The following is a 22224-nucleotide window of genomic DNA, read 5'->3' on the forward strand; positions in this document are numbered from 1 at the left end:
GGAAATGCTTTCCGGATTAAATTAATTCAAGGGGAAGTGTAATGGGTTTTGCTTATGCAACAACGGAAAGAACAAATCTTGTTTACTGTGAATACAGAAATAAAACAGCTTTAAACTTTAAAAAAAATTTTTTTTCTGATGATATATGTATATTTTTTTATAGTGGGAATCTTATGAGAATTCTGCTCTGAATAAGAATAGATAACTTAGCAGCATTCTTACCAAGAAAGATCACCCTACATTTCTCTCTCTATTTTTACCTCTAATTATGAAAGGTGTGAAAATCTTGTAGAAGGTCAAGCTAAATGTTCTGATCTCACTTAGAGCTTGCTACTTTTTTTCCCTTATTAATGAGACCAAGTGGTGATATAAGTAAGTGGCCTTTTTAAGGAAAGAATTGGCAACACAGAAAATTATTTTTAGAAATATAAGTAGTTTTTTAATCATGCGAATGCCTACAACCAGGGAATTTGGTTTTACTTCCACCACAGTCAATTGGAAAGCTCAGGGGTGTCTATTTATTTGTTAGCACACTCTCCAGAGTTTACTTAGTAAAAGCTGATTAATGTTCTTGTTAATGTGTTCATTATAATGGCACTTTCTCCTTGGTAAAGGACTCAGGTCGCAAGTCTCAACTAATCAGTAGAACAAATTGGCCTTAATCTCTTGTCAACTACTAATCCTGTATTTCTATCAAAGTAATATGAGCTTATTTTGAAATTAAATCAGATTATCCATGAGGAAAACTGATACATATATGATACTACATATTAAAGCTATTTGTTAACAATGCTAATCTGCTTCAGGAATAAGTCAAATTAAAAATAATACATCATAATTTCAGCTGCAGGATTGGCCACATCGGCTAATTACAGAGATAGATAGAAAACAGAAATATATGCCATGAATACAAACACAATTCTAGTTTGGTAAGTGGTTTGCTCACCCTACTTTATCTCATTTTAGACAGTGAAAGGCAGTTGAAGTTTCTCCTTCAGTCTCCACTGTTGGAAGTTCTTAATCATCTTCTTTTTAATAGGAAATATGTGCCACATGTGTGGTAGAAAACTGTTCCTTATACAAATTCAAACTTTGAACTGGGAAATGTGGAAAGATCAGTGTTCCCTACAGATTCTTTTCAATTACACCAGTAATTAAGGAAATGACTTTATAGGCTGTATGGTTGGTTCACAACAGACCTAAGACCTTCTACATATGAATGTAGCACTTCAGACCCTAGTTTCAACACTATAAACTACACAGAATCCATCATTTTAAGACACGGGAAGAAAATAAAATTTCACTCAGAACATATGGTCACACCTCTCTGCAGGCATTACTGTACTAATATATATCAAGTCATGAGATTACATGCATTCTCTTTTAACACATATTGTAATAGATGTCAGCTATTGTAGCCATATACCTAAGTATGCCATGGCATTTTCAAAAGCAGAGAATGTACTGGACCCTGTACACGTGACTGAAAGTGTATACAGGAAATGTTAAATCTACTTCATAGTATCCTGTATTTTACTAAAATCTTAAGTATAATCACTTTTGTGACAGACAACAATTAACGTGATTCCAAGGATAAATACATTGCAGAGATTTCCAGGATTTGTTTTTAATTGCTTTGAAATAAATCACAAAATACAGATCCTGTATATTCTCAGACCTAAATCAAATAATAGAACAACTAGCATTGCTACTGCTACAGATTTTAACAAGGAGATCTAATATGAAATTGAAAACAAATAAATAAATAAATAAATTGCAATGCTTCCTTAAACAAAAAAGGAAAGCAGAAAAATGAGTCTTGTCTATTTTGATTCATTGTTTTCTGTATTCCTGCAGTCTTAACACTGGAAGTTTTCCTGTTATTTCTTTTCCCTTAAGGAGAGTGATTCACGGGGCATCATTTAAGATCATTTCACATAATGGATTTGAGAACACCTCACGCATACATACTGGATGCTTGGATTCTCTTGGCAAGATCAGCAGAGGTGGTCAGTTCTTAGTGTCTATGTCAATGAAATCAGGTCAGCCCAACCTCCTAAATTATTATAGATATCATCATTAATAATCTCTGATGAGCTTGTTCAGTAGAGTTAATTGATTAGCAGTTTTCCAGGCTTTAAGGCTGTATTATTATATCTCTGAGGAGAATACAGAATTGCTTCTACTGCTTATTCATGTTTTTGTCATATTTCAGATGTATTCAATCTGTTCCTTAGAGGTCTTCCAACACAATACAGACACTAACCATAACTGAAAGAAATCAAAATGCTTTTGGTGGATAATAAATTATATAATTACTAATATTAATACACCTACTCCTTTTCAACACACTCTTTATTCAAAAAACAAAGAGTTCCTACCAGAATACACTAGAAATACAGACCAGAATAAAAAGTACTTTTGGTTGTGTGTATCTTGTGTGTCGATATATGGCACTATGCCATATAACAGAAATAAAACTAAATTGAAATGACAGAAATAATTGATCTTTTAAGGCATTTAATGTATGCCTGATTCACATATGTGACAGCAGCTATAATGACCCATTTTCAAAACTCTCTGGCATAGTTTTACTTATAAAATATGAATGAAGAAAACCACTGAAACGCAATTATGCCCAACAAGACACTAGAAAAAATAAATAAATTCAGAGATGCCAGTTGGCACTCAGTAACATCAATATGAGAAAAGAAATGCAATAAAAGTTACTGTAATATGATTGCAACTTTCTGTATCAGTAGTATTGTTATCTGACGCACTAAGTAAGGAGACACATAGCAGACAGCATAATATCTTCATGAACTACCCAAGAACCCTTTGTAATCTGAGCACTTTGCTTACAGTGACAGTGCCTTGCAAGTGGTGTATCCCCTGCCTCACAGTTCCAGAAGATTTACTTACAGGAATTTTACAGCACATTCTGCATTTCAATACCTTGTATAAGTGCCTGTGTCAACACGATTCCGTGTTCAGGCACTTACAATCTGAAAACAGGAACAGGATGAGATAAAATAGGCAATATTTATGAATTCATTACATGCAGTTAATTCCAAGTTTTAAGCCTCTAGCATTCTTGTATAACACGTGTCCAATATTCTCCTTAAGATTTCTTGATGGATGCTGAATACATACAGGACAAAATGTCTTGATATGACCTGCCCCTCTCCCACCCAACAAACCACTGCCTTGTCTCACAGTATACACAGTGTTAGAGGTTTCCCTGTCATGTGGCCACCAACTTACTGTATCACCCACATACTCGTATGACCCAACTATTTCAACAACGCATGTTCCTGCCCTGCAAGGTGCAGCCCCGTGGCCACCAGAAAGTCCCCTTCAGGTCCTGGGACAGAGCCAGCCTGGGTGCACCCCAGGAACTGGTGTGCAGTAACAGCTGTACAAACCATCCTACACCCAGTCTACACACAAGGGGCCTTTTCAGAAGGAGCAGCAGGAGCTGCTCTGGCTGTAGAGCCCTGGTGGGCTGAGTACAGGACTGAGTGTAGATCTCTCTCACAGAGCAGCTGAGGGAGAAGGGCTGCTAGCCAGAACCATCGGGCTCTGGGGTTTCTGCTGCAGGAGACATGCAGCACTGACATGCAGCTCAGCAGTCGCAAGGTTTTCAGAACAGCTGCTCACACTCAGTGAGTCAAGAGACCCTGAGAAGTTTTGAAAGAGTTACATTTCTCCATTTTTCCCTAGCTTGAGTACCTATCAGTTGTTGGGTAATTGTCTAGATAAAGCAGAGAAACTTGAGATTAAAAGTACTACCCCAAATAACTAAATCAGCATGGTATTTTAAATCAAATCTAAGCAAGACACACAGTGCTACTGACTCTCTTTAGTACTGAGATTTATATTTGAACAGTACACAGAGAGCTGAGAGCCTTCATTTAGAGTAAATGATGATCACAGATCAGAACTAGTAACATAGTGCAATATGTATGGCGTGATATCATATACATGAATACAGTTATGACATTTATATGAGCAAAATCATAGACTCCTGTGTGAGTGGTTACGTTTTTTGGTTGTCTTTACACAGATATTTGACAGATCTGTGTAAAGATTACTTCACCATTCCCTTCATTTGAGATAAGAGAAAACAGAAAAGTATGTGAAACTGCCATTAACAGCTCCAAGTGAGCTGTTAAGTGAGGAGACTGCTGCAAAGACTTGATTACTGATGGGTTAATCAGTGTCTGCATGATTTTCAGAGCATTCCACGTGTTCTTTACCCTCTGCTTCTTCATTTCTTCCCGACTCTTCCCACATTCAGTAAGATGCATGCTTTCTCTGCTTTCTGTACTCCTCCTCTCTGTACTATAGTTCCTCTTTCAAACTCCTACTTCCTGAATCCACTCTTATGTTCTACTATTTCCATGTACAAATATTTACTTACAAAACATGCTACAATTTCTGACATTGCAAGACGTCAATTTGCTCCTTGTATTTTGAAACTCTTACAACTTTGGTTTAGCAATAAAAATTCAAACTTTTCAAAGAACTGAAAAATCTCTTATCAAAATTGACATGGTGCTTAGAACAACAGACACCTCCTGGTGGGAGTACACATGGCTGAATGCTATTTATAAACTTAGCTTGAACCATATGACATCGCTACAGTGATTTTGCTTACCTACTGGACATGTAATATAGGTCATGTATATAACTTGGAATACATAAATATATGTATGTGCACACATACAACATGATTAATTGCATTTATATATATAATATATATGTATTCAAATATAAGTAATAATTTTCCATTCAAAAATAAACTTGTCTTATATAGATTCCTTAATAGTCAATTAAAGCTTTTCAGAGTGCATTATATGGATTTTCCCTGGAATAGGAGAAATAAAATATCTTATAAGATTTTAAATGCTTTAGGTATCAGACAGAGAAACTCTCCTCTTTCCCTAGATAAAATACTTCAGTATTAAATTTTAACCGACATAAAGAAAAATGATGAAAATATTTACTGATAGTGAATTGACCTGTAGGGTGAAAAGAAAGGTATTAAAAATAATACAACGACTCTACTGATGCACTGAAATACAACATAACATTTTGTTCATGGAAATTGTTTTGTTTCAAAAGAAGGGTGCATGTTCAAATGTGAGAAAGAAAACGTGCTGAAATAAACAGACTCTATATGTTACAAAAGAGAAGGAATTTTGCAACTGCGTTTCAGGGACCCTTCAACAAACTCCCATTCAGAGTTCCCACAAATGTAAGAACAGCATCTCAAGTTGGCTCCTGGGAAGCAAAAGAATTGTTAAGTAGGGTCCAGCAAGCAGAAAATACACGCCTCAGCCCAACCTGAAAAGGATTTTTGCTAAAAACCAAGTTTAGTGAATGTCCAGTTAAACAAAAATAAACGCTTAAGCATTTTCTTCTTTCGCTAGAATACTGTTGATCAGGCAACTTCAACAGGACAGCCAAATGAATAAACCACAATAAATGCATATTATGCACATTTAAATGATGACTCCAGAGGGAAAAAAAGATCCAGTTCCTACCAGTTTGGCTGAGTTGCGATGTGCTACGGCTTTTCCTTGAGAGACCCACAATGGCCACCATCTTGGCGCCGATGCTGGAGCGTCTCTTCTTGCTGCCTCCACCAACAGTGCCCACTGCCGTGTCCGACTGGCTACCGTCATTCTTCTCCAGTGTGTACATGTCCCCACCGATGCTGGTGCTCTTAGTCATGTTCTTTCCTGAGGCGCCCATCTGTCTGCTTTGCATTTTGGATGTAAAGACACTGTCAGCCAGTGGATGGATAAACAGCGCAGACACAGAAGAGTAAAAAGGGGAAGACAGAAAAGGACAGGTTTCAGAAGGAAAGTTTTGGGAGACTGGAGGGTAACAACAGCTAATTCACACAGGTAAGGGCTGGCTTTTTAGAGGTAAAGAGCAGCTTTAATGCTAGGTCATCTGATCAAACAGGACTGATCAAACATTGTGACTGATCAAAAGTTTGTTTTAAATAGCACATTCTTGCTTACTGGGTTTCTTAAAACACATTACCAGCACGAGCATATGAAAGAACTAATATATTAGTATACCACCGAATACATTTTTTAAAAACTATAATATACATACAGAGCACTGCTTTTCCACTTTTGATAAATCAGATCATTAATATTTGTTCATCTAGTTTATCAGCTAAGAAGCTTCTGTAAATGGCTTGACTAGGGATTACCTGAGCACAGCAAGAGACACAAGGAAAATAAAACACAAAACTGTCATTTATAGTTCATACTTCTACGAGAATTATAATTTTCTACAATGGTAAACAGTCACTAGCTAGAATCAGAGGTGCTGTCCACAATTGAGGAAAAGCAAAGGGTCTTCAAGACCCATTAGTAAGCTACAGAAAAGCCATCACATGGCTCTCCTGTATTATTCTTATGGTTTCCCTCCAGCATCAGTTGACAGTGACCTGAAAAGAGGGTTAAAAAAAAGGCTGGGTGAAAATAAGCTTGCTTCAGTATAATGCTTTTCTAATTGATTATTCCATCTAAAACATCTCTTTTGTATGTTTATTTAGCTTTATCTGTGGCAGTTGTAAGTTGTTATGTGCCTGTACTTTTGCCTGTTGAGGTGAGACAGTGGCATACTGATGTTGGGCATTTGCCATCCCTCCAGTAGTGTCTTTATCACCAAATAACTGAAGTATAAAGACATAAACAGTCAAAAACCTGAGGTGGTTCAATTTCTTTACTGATGTCCCAGCTTTTAGCTCTTACAGCAAAATAATTATTTAATGGTAAGTTCTAGAGTTATCTGATTGGACATTACTGAAATATTGTATTTTAACAAGCACTGCACAGACATTCACCAGTGAGGACACTGCAGCTCGGAAGGCACACACTGAAGAAGAGTTTTCAGTCTGTCAGACAGAAGGTTCATGTGTGTCCAGACCCAGACAAAGACCCTCTACTGCTGCTTGGGAAGTTTATGTTCTGCAGACCCCCAACATGCTCTGCCTCTCCACACATACAGACACACAACCTGTATTCCTCAGGGAAGCAGATACTTGATTCATGAATGAACTAAATGAAAATCTGAAGTCTTAGCTTCCATTTCTAAACATCCAGACATTTCATGGATGTTTTCAGTAATCCAGTTTAGTTCAGTTATCATGTGATTTTGATAAAATTACACAGTAATGAATGAAATTTGATTTTTTATTCCCTTTCTGGCAGCAAATCCATGCACTATAAACATACGTTATAAAACACTTAGACACTATGTGACTTAGATCATCTTTACATATCAAATGAAATTTTATTATAAGACTCATTTCGTTCTTAATCACAGACCATTCCTACAGGCTACAAGCAACTTGCATCTGAATTACGTTCAGCATCCCAGAGCACACTCCAGGGTGACCTGTCCTCTCAGTGCTCCAGGTTAAGGGACAATATGCTTTCTTTTGCATGGAAATGACAATCTGCAGTTCTGACAGCACTACGTATCCAAACCTTGCCCTGACAAACATCCAGACCTCTCTTTTGCTCTTGAGCAAATGTGGGCCTGATAATACACATATGGAGAGTATTTCTATTTCAGTGAAGTTCTTGCACATAACTTAGCACTTTGTTCACTGTGTCTCACTAATAAGTTTATGCTAGATGCAGTGCTAGGCAATTTGTAGAGAAAAAAAACAATGGAATATTTTTGGAAAATAGGAAATTGTTCTCTTTGTGTGTATGTGTGTGTATAAAAACACCACTATATAAATGATAACAAAGATTATTGTTGCTGTTTAAATACATTTTCTAAAACATAGGCTATTCCTGGAACTTTGCCTCTCAGCAAATGGCTTTGGAGTGGATTTTTCTGGATGTAGCCACAGTCTTCCTCTTACCTATAACAATCTAAAGCTATTTCAGAAACATACATTTATATTGCTTATTTAGCTCCTATAATTGATTTATAGAATCACAGAATCACCAAGGGTGGAAAAGACCTCTAAGATCATCTAGTCCAACCATCCATCTACCACCAGTATTTTCCCACTAAACCATGCTTCTTAGTAGCACATCTACACATTTCTTGTCCTCCAGGGACAGTGACTCCCCCCATGTCCCTGGGAAGCTCATTCCAGCGCCTGAGCACACTTTCAGGGAAGATATTTTTTCTGATATCCAACCTGAACATGCAGTGATGCAAGTTGAGGCCATTCCTTCTCATACTATTCCTATTGCCCAGGAGAAGAGGCTGACTCCCTCCTTGCATCTCCTTTCAGGTAGTTACAGAGGGCAATAAGGTATCCCCTGTAAAAACTTAACTACAGAATTAATGCAGTGGCCTCAAAAGCAAAGGGGGAATGGGATGAGCCATCACATTTGGAATGATGGTGCAGTCATTTAAGATATTTGAGAACTTCTGAGAAAGCTTTTTGCTCCTTAGTTGACAGCAGCATTTACCTGAAGGCACAACATGCCTTGAGTTGAGCCACAACACAGAGGAAAACACAACAGATTTTTTACAGAAGTGACTTTGTAATCTAGTCCAAAAATAATGGGTGTGCTTCCTAAGAACATTATGAGGAAAACATGAATGAAAGTTCAGTTCAACAGATATACAGGCACAAAACAGAGTTGAGAGTGACCTTGGCAGGACAGACAGTAACAAAAGATTGGAACACAGTGGGTGCTTGAATGTGTATTCTGTTTCCTTTTTTAACTCTTCTTTAGTACACACTGACACACACAGGAAAATTTGAAGTGGGACAGAACATGAGCATAAAAGAAGAGTAAAGGGAAAAATTGGACCTGCATTCCTGGGGCTTTTTAGCACCATATTAACAGATTTGTAAGATGATAATGCATGATGTTTTCTATCAAACCAACACCTTTTGTTTTGCATTCTCAGGAATGTTTGCATTCTCAGGAAGGAGATGCCACAAGAACTAGTTCTGTTTTAACACTATCACACATTTAAGAAATATCAGAGAGATCTAGAAAGGTAAGTGCTGGGAAGAGCTAGAATCTTTAGCTTTATATTATTCTATATTCTTCTAAGAATGAGAAATGAAGACCCTTACCCAGTAATGCTATTTTTAACCCAAGTTTTCTAAGGAAATATTATGAATTTCACAGTGTTGCCTGACAGAACTCCTTTTGGCAACAAAGTAGAAAATAAAAGCTACTTAATTACTAAAACAGATCCCTGGGGAGAGATTTTATCAATGCTCTTTTGGGGACAGACAGTAGTATTGAATCTCTTATTTCATGTGCAAACTTGTTCTCACAGCACAGATTTATAGGAGGATGACTATTTATACTGCCTGAAGAAAATCCTATTCCAATGATACAGTTTTCAAGAATCACTGAGTATCTTTAGTTGGAAAGGACCACAAAGATTACTGAGTCCAATTTGTGGCTCCATGAAGGAGCACCCACAGTTCAAACCCCACGTGTGAGATCACTGTCCAAACACTCCTTGTACTGTGGCTGCTTGTGGCCATGACCACTGCCCTATGGATACTTTTTCCAGGACCCAACCACCTCCTCGGTGAAAAATCTTTTCCTAACATCCAGCATGATCCTCCCCTGGCACAGCTTAATGCTCTTCCCTCCCTACCCACAAAGCCAGTGAGCTGCTGTTGTATTTTCTAATAGAAATTAGTAATTATGTCATTGCTTTATAAGTGATATTAACACTGAAGACTGGTCTTATGTCAGATCAGTGATAACAGAAATATTCTTTTTCTCATAAAACAGTGGGAATAAAGTTCTCATTTCCTGCATCTAATGTAAATGTACCATATTGAGGTGCTTCATGTATCATATCCTAAAATGCACAATTCTATTAAAATGCAAAAGTTTGCAACAATTGCCCATATTAAAGAAATTGATGTGCTTCAAATGGCTGGCATGCAGACAAAGTTGCTATAATTTCACTAGGCAGTAAGCTATGAAAGCACTATGCATTATAAAAATAGGCTCTTGGGCTTCTGTCTAAGGGTTCTATATCACAAAATAAGGTTTTTCCGTATATACCCGCCAGCAATGAGGTGGACTTCATTTAACCAGCTTCTTCATACCAGCTAAGAGACAGAGAAGAGGACTCAAATAAGGAAAAAAGATTTAGATTTAGGATCAAGTGGATGTTCCAGACACTCATAAAAATGGCCAATACTGAAGTTCATTCACCAAACTTAATTTGTTCCCTCCTAGTACAATTGTAAAAATACTTGCTCTAATTCAACTTTCTGAAATTTTTCCTCCATAAAAGCAGCAGGAGATACTTCTTTTTTATGCTGGTAGCTTGCAAACAGCTCCTGGAGAAAACTACTGCATATTAGTGGCTTTATTTTTTCAGTTCTTTCTCAAAAATGCTCTGGGAAGTGAGTAGTAGGAGAGCTCTGAAAAGCTGATTGTGTTTTACAGTAAATCTGCAGTGCTCATGAGTAAGCCTACTCCTTCATCCATTCTCTGAACTCCTCTTGGCCACTCAAACCTTTGCTCACTGATTATTGATAAATGCTTGGCAAGCTCACCGCTGAATTTATCTACTTGGGCTGCCTTTGACAGTGCCAGAAATGGACTTTTTCATAAAAGAATAGGGTGTTGTATGTCAGGTCATGTTCCCTTCTGTGGAAACAGGACTATCAAAGAGATGTCTTAGTTAGTAACTCCTATAAACTTTTAACAGGAAACAGAAATGACTTATCTATGAAGTTTTCTTTTCACGTACATATCCACAAACAGACACACCCATTCAGTTAGGCATATTCAACAACATCTTAAATTTATGAGAGAATATGAGTCAAGGAATAGAGGTGCACTAAAAATACAGTTTTCAAGATTCCTGATAAGGTATTCAACTTAAATAAATCATCTACAACAAGAATATGTCACCACATGGGTAAAAAAATAAACCCACAAAATTATATAAACAAACTAACTGTGCTAGGCCAGCCATGTGCGTGATGATGCAGTAATCACCCCCATAAGAATCGAAACAAGAATCACCTCATCACACCACTCCAGCTGCAGGTGACAGCCAGGCCACTGCCTTTGTCTTGTGGGGACCTACCAGACAAGCAGAGCAAGGCAATGACAAAGCTCACATGGGAACACTGCTTCCTGCACTGCCCTAAATTCAGGGAACCACTTGAGGACAGAGCCACTGACAGGTCTTTGTGTGGGTAGGCTAGATACTTGTTTTATATGCCTCAGTTTTCCACTGAACAGAGAAAAATGTCCACAATGGGACATGGGTGAGGTGGGTTCTCTGACCTTGAAAGCCTGCACACACCCAACTAACTTGCATGCTTTCCAAAGCATGTTTTTCTAAGGTGTACTTCCAGGAGGAAACAGCTTGTGACCCATGTTGTTGCTTGAGCTGTGCCTGCACTTCACTGGGGGCACATCATTGGTGTGTCTGACACAAAGCTGTGTGAAAGACAATGCAATTTACACAGTATGGGTGACCATGGAACAGAGCTTAAGACTATGCTTGGACATATATCTAGTGTACTGGCATGGACAAAGTCTTGAACTCACTTGACTATATAACAGATCTCAGACTATTCTGCCAGGGAGTGCTGCCCTAAGAAATTTTCAGAGAAGGGAGGTAGGGAAATAGGTTTCACAAGATCTTTGGTTCAGTCTTAGTATCTTCTACTTCAGACAACCCATTTATTTGATGCCTGATCAAGAAGAAAGGCATCAAATTTATTTAGTTACAGTTTATTTAGTTACAGTTAAAATGGGAGATTTTGAGTGCAACAGGATCCTAAACTGAACATAATGAATCTCCCAACTTAAGAAAAAAGCTGAACTAGAAAACTACAAAGACCTTGTCCATAAAAAAAGATATACAAATAGCCAACAGACCCAAGCCCAAAACAAAGAGTATTTTCCATCTGGAAGTAGACAAATGTCTCACGTAGTCGCTGTCCAGTTAACATGTTTCTGACTTGATTTTTATACAACCTCTATGAAGAACCCACTCTTCAGACACCACAGTCATTAAATACTGATAATATCCTCTTAGGTATCTTTTGCCAATGTCTCATTTTACTCTCCTAGACTTAAAAATGCTATTCTATCCATTCCCCTGTATGACCCATAGACTAAAAATATTCACAATCTTGATTTTTGTTGTTTTTCACTTACTAAAAAAAAAATACACTTTACTATAGCAATATTATTAAGCACAGCACTTTTCAAATCTACAGCGCAGTAATACCATCCACTGCATCAGATATCATTAGTAGGATTTCTGAAGACTTGTGTCTTCGGTCTTCATTACAGCTGAATTGGAAATGAAAATATTTCATCTTGTTGCTCAGCCAGAAGTATATGAATCAGGGAACCAGACTTATGCTGAGGTCATCTGGCAAATCTTGCAGGTACCTTTTTTTCCCAATGAAAAGTCATTACTACTACTGCCCTACCTTTCAGCTTAGTTCTCTGGCAATGATGCCTAAAGAAAATAAAGCATCTACTAATGTAAAACAACGCTTAACCAAGTGAGGAGCACAGTCAAATAGTGTAGGAAAAGGATTGTAACAATTCTTCAATTGCTGATAGAGTCATACTCTTATACACATCTTTTACAAGACTGGACAACCGCTAGAGATTCCTTTTACAGATTTTTACAAGCAGGATAGGAATTTTAATGCCATTCTTAATAGAGCTCTTTCCTCATTTGAAGACATTTTCATTTCATTAATTTCCTGAAGAAATTTAACAAAAACACAATTATGGGGACAGCTGTAGTGCAGGAAATAATATTTCCATGGGAACAACGCTTCTAGCCAATGCACGTCAATTCACATCAAAGAGAAACATTACAGGTTTGCAATTATAATGACTTATCCTTCTAAAGATCACTTCGCCCAAAATTATCCTATTAACTCATTTGTGATATAAATCTCTACTACCTATTCGACCGACTTAATTAATTATGTAAATTATAACAGGGAAATTCGTGGAAAACAATTTTGGAATTTGACTTTTTAAACTGCTTGGGCTAAACATGGATCTTTTTACGATTGATAAGTGAATAAAGCAGCGATTATAATGCACTTCATTATGTATCCTGTTCAAAGAAAACTTGTGTGCACATCTGAAAATAACAACTTCCTATTTCAACAGTTGTTTCACATGAAGCAGATGTTAAACAGACTTGCCAAACCAGAACTCAAAATGGGCAACCTGGTTTAACTGAGTGTCTTCTAGAGAAACACACCTCACATCTACTTAACCTGCAAGTTGAATTGTATGTTCTTATTTGAACATATGATACAATTACAGTTTTCCAACCGAGATGGAGAAGACAGAAGAGAGGGATTGTTCTCTTTTCAGCATTAACAGTGCTTACTAAGTCATGACATACAGCCATGCCACAAACTTGCTTAAACTACTCTGATTTACTCCTTGAATAACTGAAAAGAGCTCACTGAATTTAAAAACAAGCAGTAAATTGATAAAGCAAACTTTAAATCCACTGTCTGTGCATAATTCAAAATCATCAGACAAATATTGTAAAATCAAGTTCTAAAGGGAGAAAAAAATCAAATTTCAACATAGATATTCTCAAAAATACATAGAGATAAAGACATCCTCAGGATAAGAGGAGCCATGATTTAGCGTCTTTACTCACTAAACTGAAATTGTCTATAAGGACAATTTTCTTATTGGGAACAAACATTAGCAGATGTTAAATTTTGGAAGAAAGTCATATAGGAACTGGACTGGATGAGCTATTGAGAGTATATCAGCAGGAAATCACAAAATGCACAGGGAAGAAATAGCTGTCCTGAAAAGCCATTATTCAAATCAGCGGCTGTAGGCAAACATGGATTTGACTGAAGTTGTCTCTATACTTGGCTCTTGGAAGACAAAAAAGCTTTGATCAGCACTGTACTTGACTATGCTTTCTCCTCATCCCTTTGCACTGTTTGTGTGTGTGGTGGGGGGAATCTAAACAATACAGCAGGCCTGATGTTTCTTTCTTCCCCTGCAAATTCAGGTTGCTTGAGGACTCCAGAAAATCAGGGTCATAATAGACACTGCTAACATTTCTCAGACCTATAGCATCTCTCTGAATTGATCTTTTGGGACTGAGAGCTAAATGGACACGAACAAGAGATCTGAAGCCATAATTACCTCAGCAGAAGAGACATTATCTGGGACATCATGATCTTGCCTGCCTGACTTCTGTCACTTTGACAAAATGACTTTGAATCACTTTGGGCCTCTGGGGAAAATTAGAAAACCATACAGAAAACTTAAGAGCAAAAGAAAAAAGTCCTGAGGAAACTTGGCATGCATCTTTCTGAACCCAGGTCTGCAAGGTTTCCTGATGTATGGAGCATATGCCATGGCCAGAGCTCCTTGCTGAGGAAGTAAGTAGACCTACAGGCTATGTATGTTTGGCGAAAATGCTTGTTTAGGTAGCACTTTATGGACTTTTAGGGTGAGTATGACTATTATGCAGGTACAGTGATAGTACTGAACCAAAATGTTCAGATGTTTAGTCAAGCCACCTAAACATCAGATAGATGAGCGACAGCAAACCACTGCATCATCATGTTACCCTTGGTATTAAACAAGCAATAGTAATACCAGCACTGGGCTCATACCCTTTAGTTAAAATATTCCTTGTCAGATGAGTTTGGCAACGTGTTTCAATGGTACTGTCACAAAGGCAGTAGCTGTGTTAGATATTAAGAAGAAATTCTTTACCCAGAGGGTGGTAATGTGCTGGCACAAACTGCTGAGAGAGGTTGTAAATGCCCCATCCCTGGCAGCATCCACGGCCAGGTTGGATGGGATCCTGGGCAGCCTCATCTAGTGGGTGGTAACCCTACCCATGGCAGGGAGGTTAGAACTAGGTGATCCTTAGTCACCCTCCAACCTAAGCCATTCTATGATACTGTGATTTTGATTCGTTTCAAATCCTCAGTTCATTTCTTTTGATTATCTCTACTTCTTGCGTGTCTCCAGGGTTTTTTATCTGTATTTCTATATTATAAAAAACCTACTGATACACTGTTCTTGAGTGACCTTATGTAACATGAGTACATCAGTGCTTTCTGAATCACAGGTTGGAGCTGACACACCCTAGAAGCTGAACTGCAGGTTGTGTTTCATGGAGATGGAAGCATTCTCAACAATACTGTTGTCAAAAACAAAAAGTCTGAGCTGTAGACCATTTCAAATGAAGCATTTTCACTCTTTGCCTGGTAATAATGTGTACTTCCAGATTCATTCTTTTATTACTTCCCAGCAGATAAAACTAAGTCTGCCATCTGCAGAGGAGTCTGTACATATTTTGTACCTTCTCCAGGAAACCAGCAGGTCTCTAAGGGTTTGAGAGGTATTGATGACTAACTCAAAAACAGGTGACATTCCTAGATTTTTTAAAATGATTTATATTCTAATCTCAGTACAGATGTCACCAACAATATATGAACTAATACAATTCCTTTCTGAACCACTGATTTTGTGTCCTTTTCAATAATATTTCTACAGAAGTTAAAGGTAATTTTCTCCTATACACCATCTGGCAAAGCTTAAAATGTGAAACAGTCAAATTATTGTGTCCATTGCTACAGACAGTTGCTGTATGGATTTTTCTCTTCTGAATGCAGAATACTAAATCAAGCTTTAAGTTCACATCAAAAAACAGTGGGTTTGGATCCTTACTTGAAATAGGGTAATTTGTCATTAACTGCTAACAAACGCTGTACAGCCCAATAATTCTAATCTTACTGGGGAACAAAAAAAAGAGTAGGTACTTTGATGTACCTTGGGCTGAGTGCTAACGTCAAGAAGTCCCCCTCATCCCATGCCAGAATCAGGGCTGTTCTCACAACAGGAAGGGGCGGGTGGCCTCATACATCATCCTGATTGCAGCACCATCTGGCAGGGCCCAAGCTCATTAGCCCTGGGAGGAAGCATGCTTTTGGTCACGCTCTTTCCCCATGAAACTAGGCCACGGCCTAGGCTTTAGCACCTTGCAAACACTGTTTTGTGCCTCAAGAAGGTTCTGGCCTACCAGAAGTATCTGGTTTAGCTGACCAACAGAAACATAGATTAGGTTTTTTTTCTAGGAAACCACTGCTAGAGCTATTGGGCACAGACTGCACACACTGCAACTTAGCTAAAATATTATGCAGTTTGGAAAGGGTCTCAGGCCACAGCTTTCACAGCCATCGCAAGCACGTGGCCTGTTTGTTTGGCAAGAAAGGCTGGGCACAATTAATACATTTCATTCATTAGTTTAGTTGATTGGGCACAATTAACTTCCTTCATCCATTGGTGTAATTGGAACAATCACTATAAATTTTCTAAACCAGTTTTGAGAAATCAAGCAAAACACAAACACATTGAAAATAGATTTCTGATGCTTGTTGGCATTTGCACCATTTCTGATATTTTTTACCAGAGCGTGGAGCTTCAAAAAGTGTTACGAGCTTCCACCTCTATGGAGCAGCGAGCACAGACTGCAAAACACTGCATTTAACTGATAATAGCTGCAATCACAGTAGAAGCCACATAAGAACTGAAATACAAAGATTACAATACATTGAAAAGCCGAGGAACAAATACTCATCAGGCACCAGTTTTGAAACCTACATAATTAAGTTCTTTGAAGATTATTATTATTTTTTTTTTAACTGAATGACACAAAAGATACTAGAAATTGAATTTGAGATGAATCTTTACATCCCACATAGGAAAGGGCACAGGGAGCACGAAGAATAGTTAGGAAGAAAAGAAGTTTTTTGTCTGAACAAACCCACTACTGCATTGTTTCTTCTGTCTTTGAGTAATTCTGCAAAATTACAATCCAGCTGACTTTCTCCACGGTAAATCTTCATTCTTTACTTGTGTCACCTTCCTATCAATCAGCTCTTACTTCTTTGACTATCCTTTAGGATTCGCTTCTCTACTTTGCACAGGATCTCACTGATATCTTTCAAAACATAGAAAGCACTATTCTTCCCCTGTTCTGTCTCTTCATTTTTCTCTTTACACTAGTTTCTCTTCCCTTGTCCCTGTCACAGATGCAGAAATTTCTCATTAGTTCTCTTCCTTGGCTGCTTGATTTGCCTAAGAGATCATCTGTTATCTTCTGAATTCCTTCCCCTCCACCTCAGTTACAAAATCAAAGGATAGTTGATGCTGGTAGGGCATCTGTGCCTGTCTGACCCACCCCTGCTCCAGCAGGGACATCCAGAGCAGGCAGCCCCAGGCCCATGGCCAGGTGGCTTCTGAACACCCCCAGGGAGGAGACCCCACAGCCTGTGGGCAACCTGTGCCAGTGCTGTGGCACCGCACAGCAGTGCTGCCTGCTGATCAGAGGGAGCCCCGGTGCTCCAGTTTTTGCCCATTGCCTCCTGTCCTGACACTGGGCACCACTGGAGGGAGCCTGGCTGTGTCATCTTAGCACCCTCCCTTCATGTATTTATAGGCACTGTTAATATACCCCTTGGCTTTTCCCCCATACATATATATATCACCACTGTCTTTTCCACCAGCCAGTAGAAACACGTTTTAACACATCCCCTTAGAAAGCAGAACAAACCTCTAGTCTTGCTCTCATCCGTCCTGCAAGTACAGGCACATCCCCTTTCTCTTTTTCACCCCTGTGTTAATTGAAAGAACAATATTTACACTGTTTAAAATAACTCTGTTGAGCTACTGCTTTCCACTCCCATTTCAAACACTTTCCAAACAAACTGTTCTGCTTTGTTTGTTCAGTTGACACTGCATCTGGCAAGGTCTTTAATGACACCTTAAGATTTCAGAACTATACAGGTCTCTGCTTTGCTTTGTTGTAATTTACCATGTTCTGAAATGTCCTCCTTTAGTTCCTTACCACAACATGTCTCAAGTTTGCCCTCCTTCTAATATTCCATTTAACATCTTCTTGAGCAGATTTAAATGTTCTGCCCTGGCCCCACAGGGCAGTAATTACTGTCCCCTATATTGCTGTCCTTAAATCAACATTTGCTTACCAACAGTAAAGCAAAATATCGCTTCTGCAATTAAAACTGACTCCCTTTCCCACTGCCTCCTTCAAGCTTCACTAACATCTCTCTGGTATCTCCTCACAACTTGCTAATCCAAACTCAGTGTCCGTAAATTTAGTATTTCCCTACAAGACCTCTCTGCTCCTTCTTCCAGCCACGTGGACAGTGCATGTCAGTTAGACCTTCTCTTTAGACAGCACTGTGAATTCTAATTTCACACTAGGTCCATGTTTTTGTGACTTGCAGATACTTACAATTTCACATCTCTTCCCTTTCTGTCTATTCACATACAGTATCCACTCATATTTCATATGACAGTTATTGCAGTGCTTTTCTTCAGTCCTGGCAATTTAGCTAACTTAACACATTCAAGTATACTGTAGGTAAGTTTCACAGCCTTTCAGTTTGGCTGTACCACCCTTTGTTGTGCATCAGTACAAAGGCACACTTTTACTTCTCCAGCTGTACATACAACATTTTTATTTTCTAGTATTAAACAGTTGCTCCTTGTAACACTGCTGATGATATTCTCAGTAATGATTTTTCCTCAGTGCCTCAACTTCTTGAAAAGAACTCCCCAGAAGCATTCACAAAACTCATCTAGGAGGGCTCCTTTTGTTTCTGATGTCATCAGGGAGTTGAAATGAGAATAATGTCAGATAACAGCATATAAGGAGTCTTTAAAAACTGCAACAGGGAAGCTTGATCTGTGCTTTCTGTTTACCAGCATGCACTGCCAAGAAAGAACACAGTTATGATTTCTGTATACATCAACCATATGACAGTTTGTAGTTCCAAGAGGTTTAGTGAAGGCAAAATGTGTCTTTGCAGCTATTGCTGCCAAGAAGACTGATTGGCTTATTGTACTCCAGTGCTCTAAGAGCTAATGCAGTTTATTGCACTGAGTGACTCTATGAAACAGGTAAGGGATCTGTCTTCACAGTCATTTAAGCTACTCTGAACCCACCTATGATCTCAGCAGACTGAAGCCATTAGTGTGACTATTAGCATTACTCACAAAATGTATAAGCATGGTGACTTTGAAATGTAAAATACTGAGGTATAATATGTCTTTAAAGAGCTCACTTTTGCTGATGGAGTGATTGAGAGCAGCCTCTTTGTCTCCCAGTTCCCCAGAGAAAAGATGACTTCTCTTCAACACCTGTGAATACAAATTCCCATCTCCTCTCTAGCATTTTTGGTGCCCAAAATGTCAGGATCTAGGAGGCAATTCTCTACTGTTCTTTGCTGGATGAGATGGCTGCTTCAGTTTGGTTGGCTACCACAAATACCTATTTATATGGTTAATTATTAAATCACAAAATCATAGAATCACTCAGGTTGGAAAAGACCTTCAAGATCATCAAGTCCAATTGCAACTTCACCATACTACCCTAACTAACAACCCTCCGCTCAATCATATCTGCGAGAACCACATCCAAATGGTTTTTAAATGCATCCAGGGGTGATGACTCAACAACCTCGCTGGGAAGCCTATGCCAGTGCTTAATAACCCTTTCTATAAAGAAGTTTTTCCTGATATTTAACCTAAACCTCCCCTGGTGCAACTTGAGGCCATTTCCCCTCATCCTGTCACCTGTCACTAGTGAGAAGAGACCAGCACGCTCTCGCTGTAAACACCTTTCAGATATTGGAAGAGAGCAATAAGGTCTCCCCTCAGCCTCCTTTTCCCCAGACTAAACAGCCCTGTTGACTGTTTAATATTGGTGCTGGGTATTTTTGGAAAACTGAAGTTGTTAAGAGCAGCTGCAGAGATACCTTGTTTCATACTAGGAAGGGATCCTGACTTCTCTGCCTTCCTGGAGGCTGGGTGCAGCCACCAGGCAAAGGGTTGAGTTGGCATGAGGAAAAAGAAATTCCTTTTCAAAGAAGATTTTATTATCTGTGAGGGGCAGTGTTTTTGGCTGAAGGGTAAAGTGAATGAAAACTGAAAACTGGGAATAGAGACCTGCTTTGTAAAAGTCAGGACTTCATGATCCCACTAAAATGGAAACTTAATGAGATTCAGGAGAGCAAAAGATCCTTAAAGCGTTCTTTCCCAAACTACCAGAAGATTTCCTTAGCAGTCCTTACAGCAAGCATGCCAAGGCAGTCTTAAAGACAACTGTTTCAAAACATAGTTTTTTGCTGAAATCTAGAAGATGTTGACAGTAGTGAGGGAACGATGGCAATATATACAATAATGAGAGTAGCAATATTGCCCCATACCACCCCAGACTGAACACTACACATTTGGATTCTTTTTTAATGACCTCTGCTCTATTCTACCACAGGTGAATTGTTTCATTCATTTCCAATTAGAAGAGTCTATCAGGACACTTTATGTGAGCAATTATTTGTTCAAAATAAAAGAGGTGAGTGTGTGCTTGTATGTGTGTGTACAGGAAAATACACGTGGATGCATGTAGCAAAGAAGTGGAATGCAGCAGAGTGCTTTAACTTGTATTAGAACGGCTTGACAAGCTTAAGCCATCTACAGTCAGCAAAGCATTTGCTGGAAAAAGTATTTTTTTTTTTTTTCCTGAGAGTTTCTGATAATGTTTCAGCAAAACTCAAGCTCTCTCTTTTTTTTTTTTAAATTTTCATTTTTTTACTAATAAAGAAGGAAAGAACACTGTACTTCTCATAATGCAAATAACATGGATTTTGTAATATAAAATGTCACCGATTTGCATTAGAAGTCATGGTTCAAATGAATTGCGTTAAAGTGTGTAAATCCAGAACGCTATCTGATAAAATGAGAGCCAATTGTGTGGAAATACTTTTGGACACAATACAGCAGCAGAGCTCATGACCCCTCCACAGTGTAGCAACCCACAACAGCTGTTCACACAGAGGGGAAGAAAAGGAACAACTCTGCTTATCCACGACGACAGTCGACCAATATGCACATTGCTCAGCCCATGTGAAAAGGATTACAAAAAAATAAAAATAAAAATTCTTTTCTTTACTAGTGCCACACAAAAAAAGGTAAAGGTGGATTTGATATTGATAACTCAATAAAGGATTTTTCCATGACCAATAATTCAAGCAGGTAATATAAAGAGGCATCTTACAGTTATTGTTGTTTATTATAGTCAGACTCAAGCTCTAGTCTAAAACAACTTAAAAACCGTATGCTATAGCTGCACATGAAATGATGCATTGAGTTAGTGTGCTGCATCATTTGCTATGCAGAACAAGTTCACTGAAGCTGAGAGTGAAACTTGTTTCAACATGAAATCATCACAGCTGAAAGCAAAAGAAGCTACAGAAACAAGAGACAATAAACTAAGCAAAGGAAAGGAAAAAAATAAAAAGGAAGGCAAGGAGGGTTTGGGTACAGCAGGAAGCAGGTCAGTAGGTCTTCAGAACCACAAATGTTTTACCTGTCATCCTCTTTCCCTTCCTCAGCTTGGTCCTCTTGAGCTTTTTCATCTTGCCCTGAGCCCTTGGTTTCTTCCTTATCACCGTTTTCTGCCACCTCTTGCCCTTCCCCTTTCTCGTCAGTTTCTTGCTCCTTTGCCTTTTCCTCCTCCTCCTCTTTTTCCTCCTCCTCAGGAAATATTTCATCTTGTTCATCCCCTTCCAACCCTCCCTCTTTTTTTTCCTCTATATTCTTTGTCCTTCTGAAGTCAACAAAAAAAATGGAGCAAGGCATGCAAAAGGAAAAAAGAAAAGAATAAAGTAAAGTTAGGGCCACAGAGAAGAGCATGCATGGACTCAAAAGAAAGAAAACACAGAAGGAATGAAACAAAAACTGAAAGACAGAAGTAGCCACAAGGTAAGTCATGCTGGCTAACCCTCCAGCCTGCACCAGAGAAGCTTTGCACTGGGATGTTTTCTTAGGACAGCCTCCAAGGTCCTCTCTGAATAGAGGTTGCATAGTAATACATCTCATTTATAAAGGGATGCATAACTATAGTATAGAAACAATAATCTAACATTGCCCATACAAACAGATGTTGAAAATATCTTGTGAGATGCATTATTTCTCTCTAGAGGAGAAATCTTTGGCATTGAATTTTGCTGACAGACATGGGTGGGTTACACCTGCTGAGAAAAATGATTTTTTGTTTATTCTGCAGTCAAAGCTCCACTGACTCCTGCTCTGTGCAGGAGCATGCAAAGGGGATGCTCTGCTTACAGATATGCTGAGCACACCTTACTGATGACAGAGTAGA

The 22224-nt window shown here is 38.5% G+C and overlaps 1 protein-coding gene across 45 annotated transcripts in view; it reads right to left on the reverse strand.

Moving 5' to 3' along the window:
- RIMS2 (regulating synaptic membrane exocytosis 2) overlaps positions 1–22224 on the reverse strand; it is a 402507-nt gene that overhangs the window by 37796 nt on the left and 342487 nt on the right. For 18 of the 45 annotated variants that reach the window (XM_085537143.1, XM_085537138.1, XM_085537133.1 and 15 more), the window contains 2 exons: positions 21430–21669; positions 5550–5791 (listed from right to left, as the gene is read on the reverse strand). The exons of 4 other annotated variants lie outside the window; for them this stretch is intronic. In XM_085537143.1, the coding sequence (XP_085393269.1) occupies positions 5550–5791; positions 21430–21669 (482 nt within the window). The remainder of the gene's footprint in view (positions 1–5549; positions 5792–21429; positions 21670–22224) is intronic. 23 more of the 45 variants (XM_085537158.1, XM_085537157.1, XM_085537152.1 and 20 more) reach the window with 3 other exon arrangements.

The sequence above is a fragment of the Coturnix japonica genome, chromosome 2 (assembly GCF_054131305.1).
Source record: "Coturnix japonica strain WE chromosome 2, WE-NBRP24, whole genome shotgun sequence".
Lineage (NCBI taxonomy): Eukaryota > Metazoa > Chordata > Aves > Galliformes > Phasianidae > Coturnix > Coturnix japonica.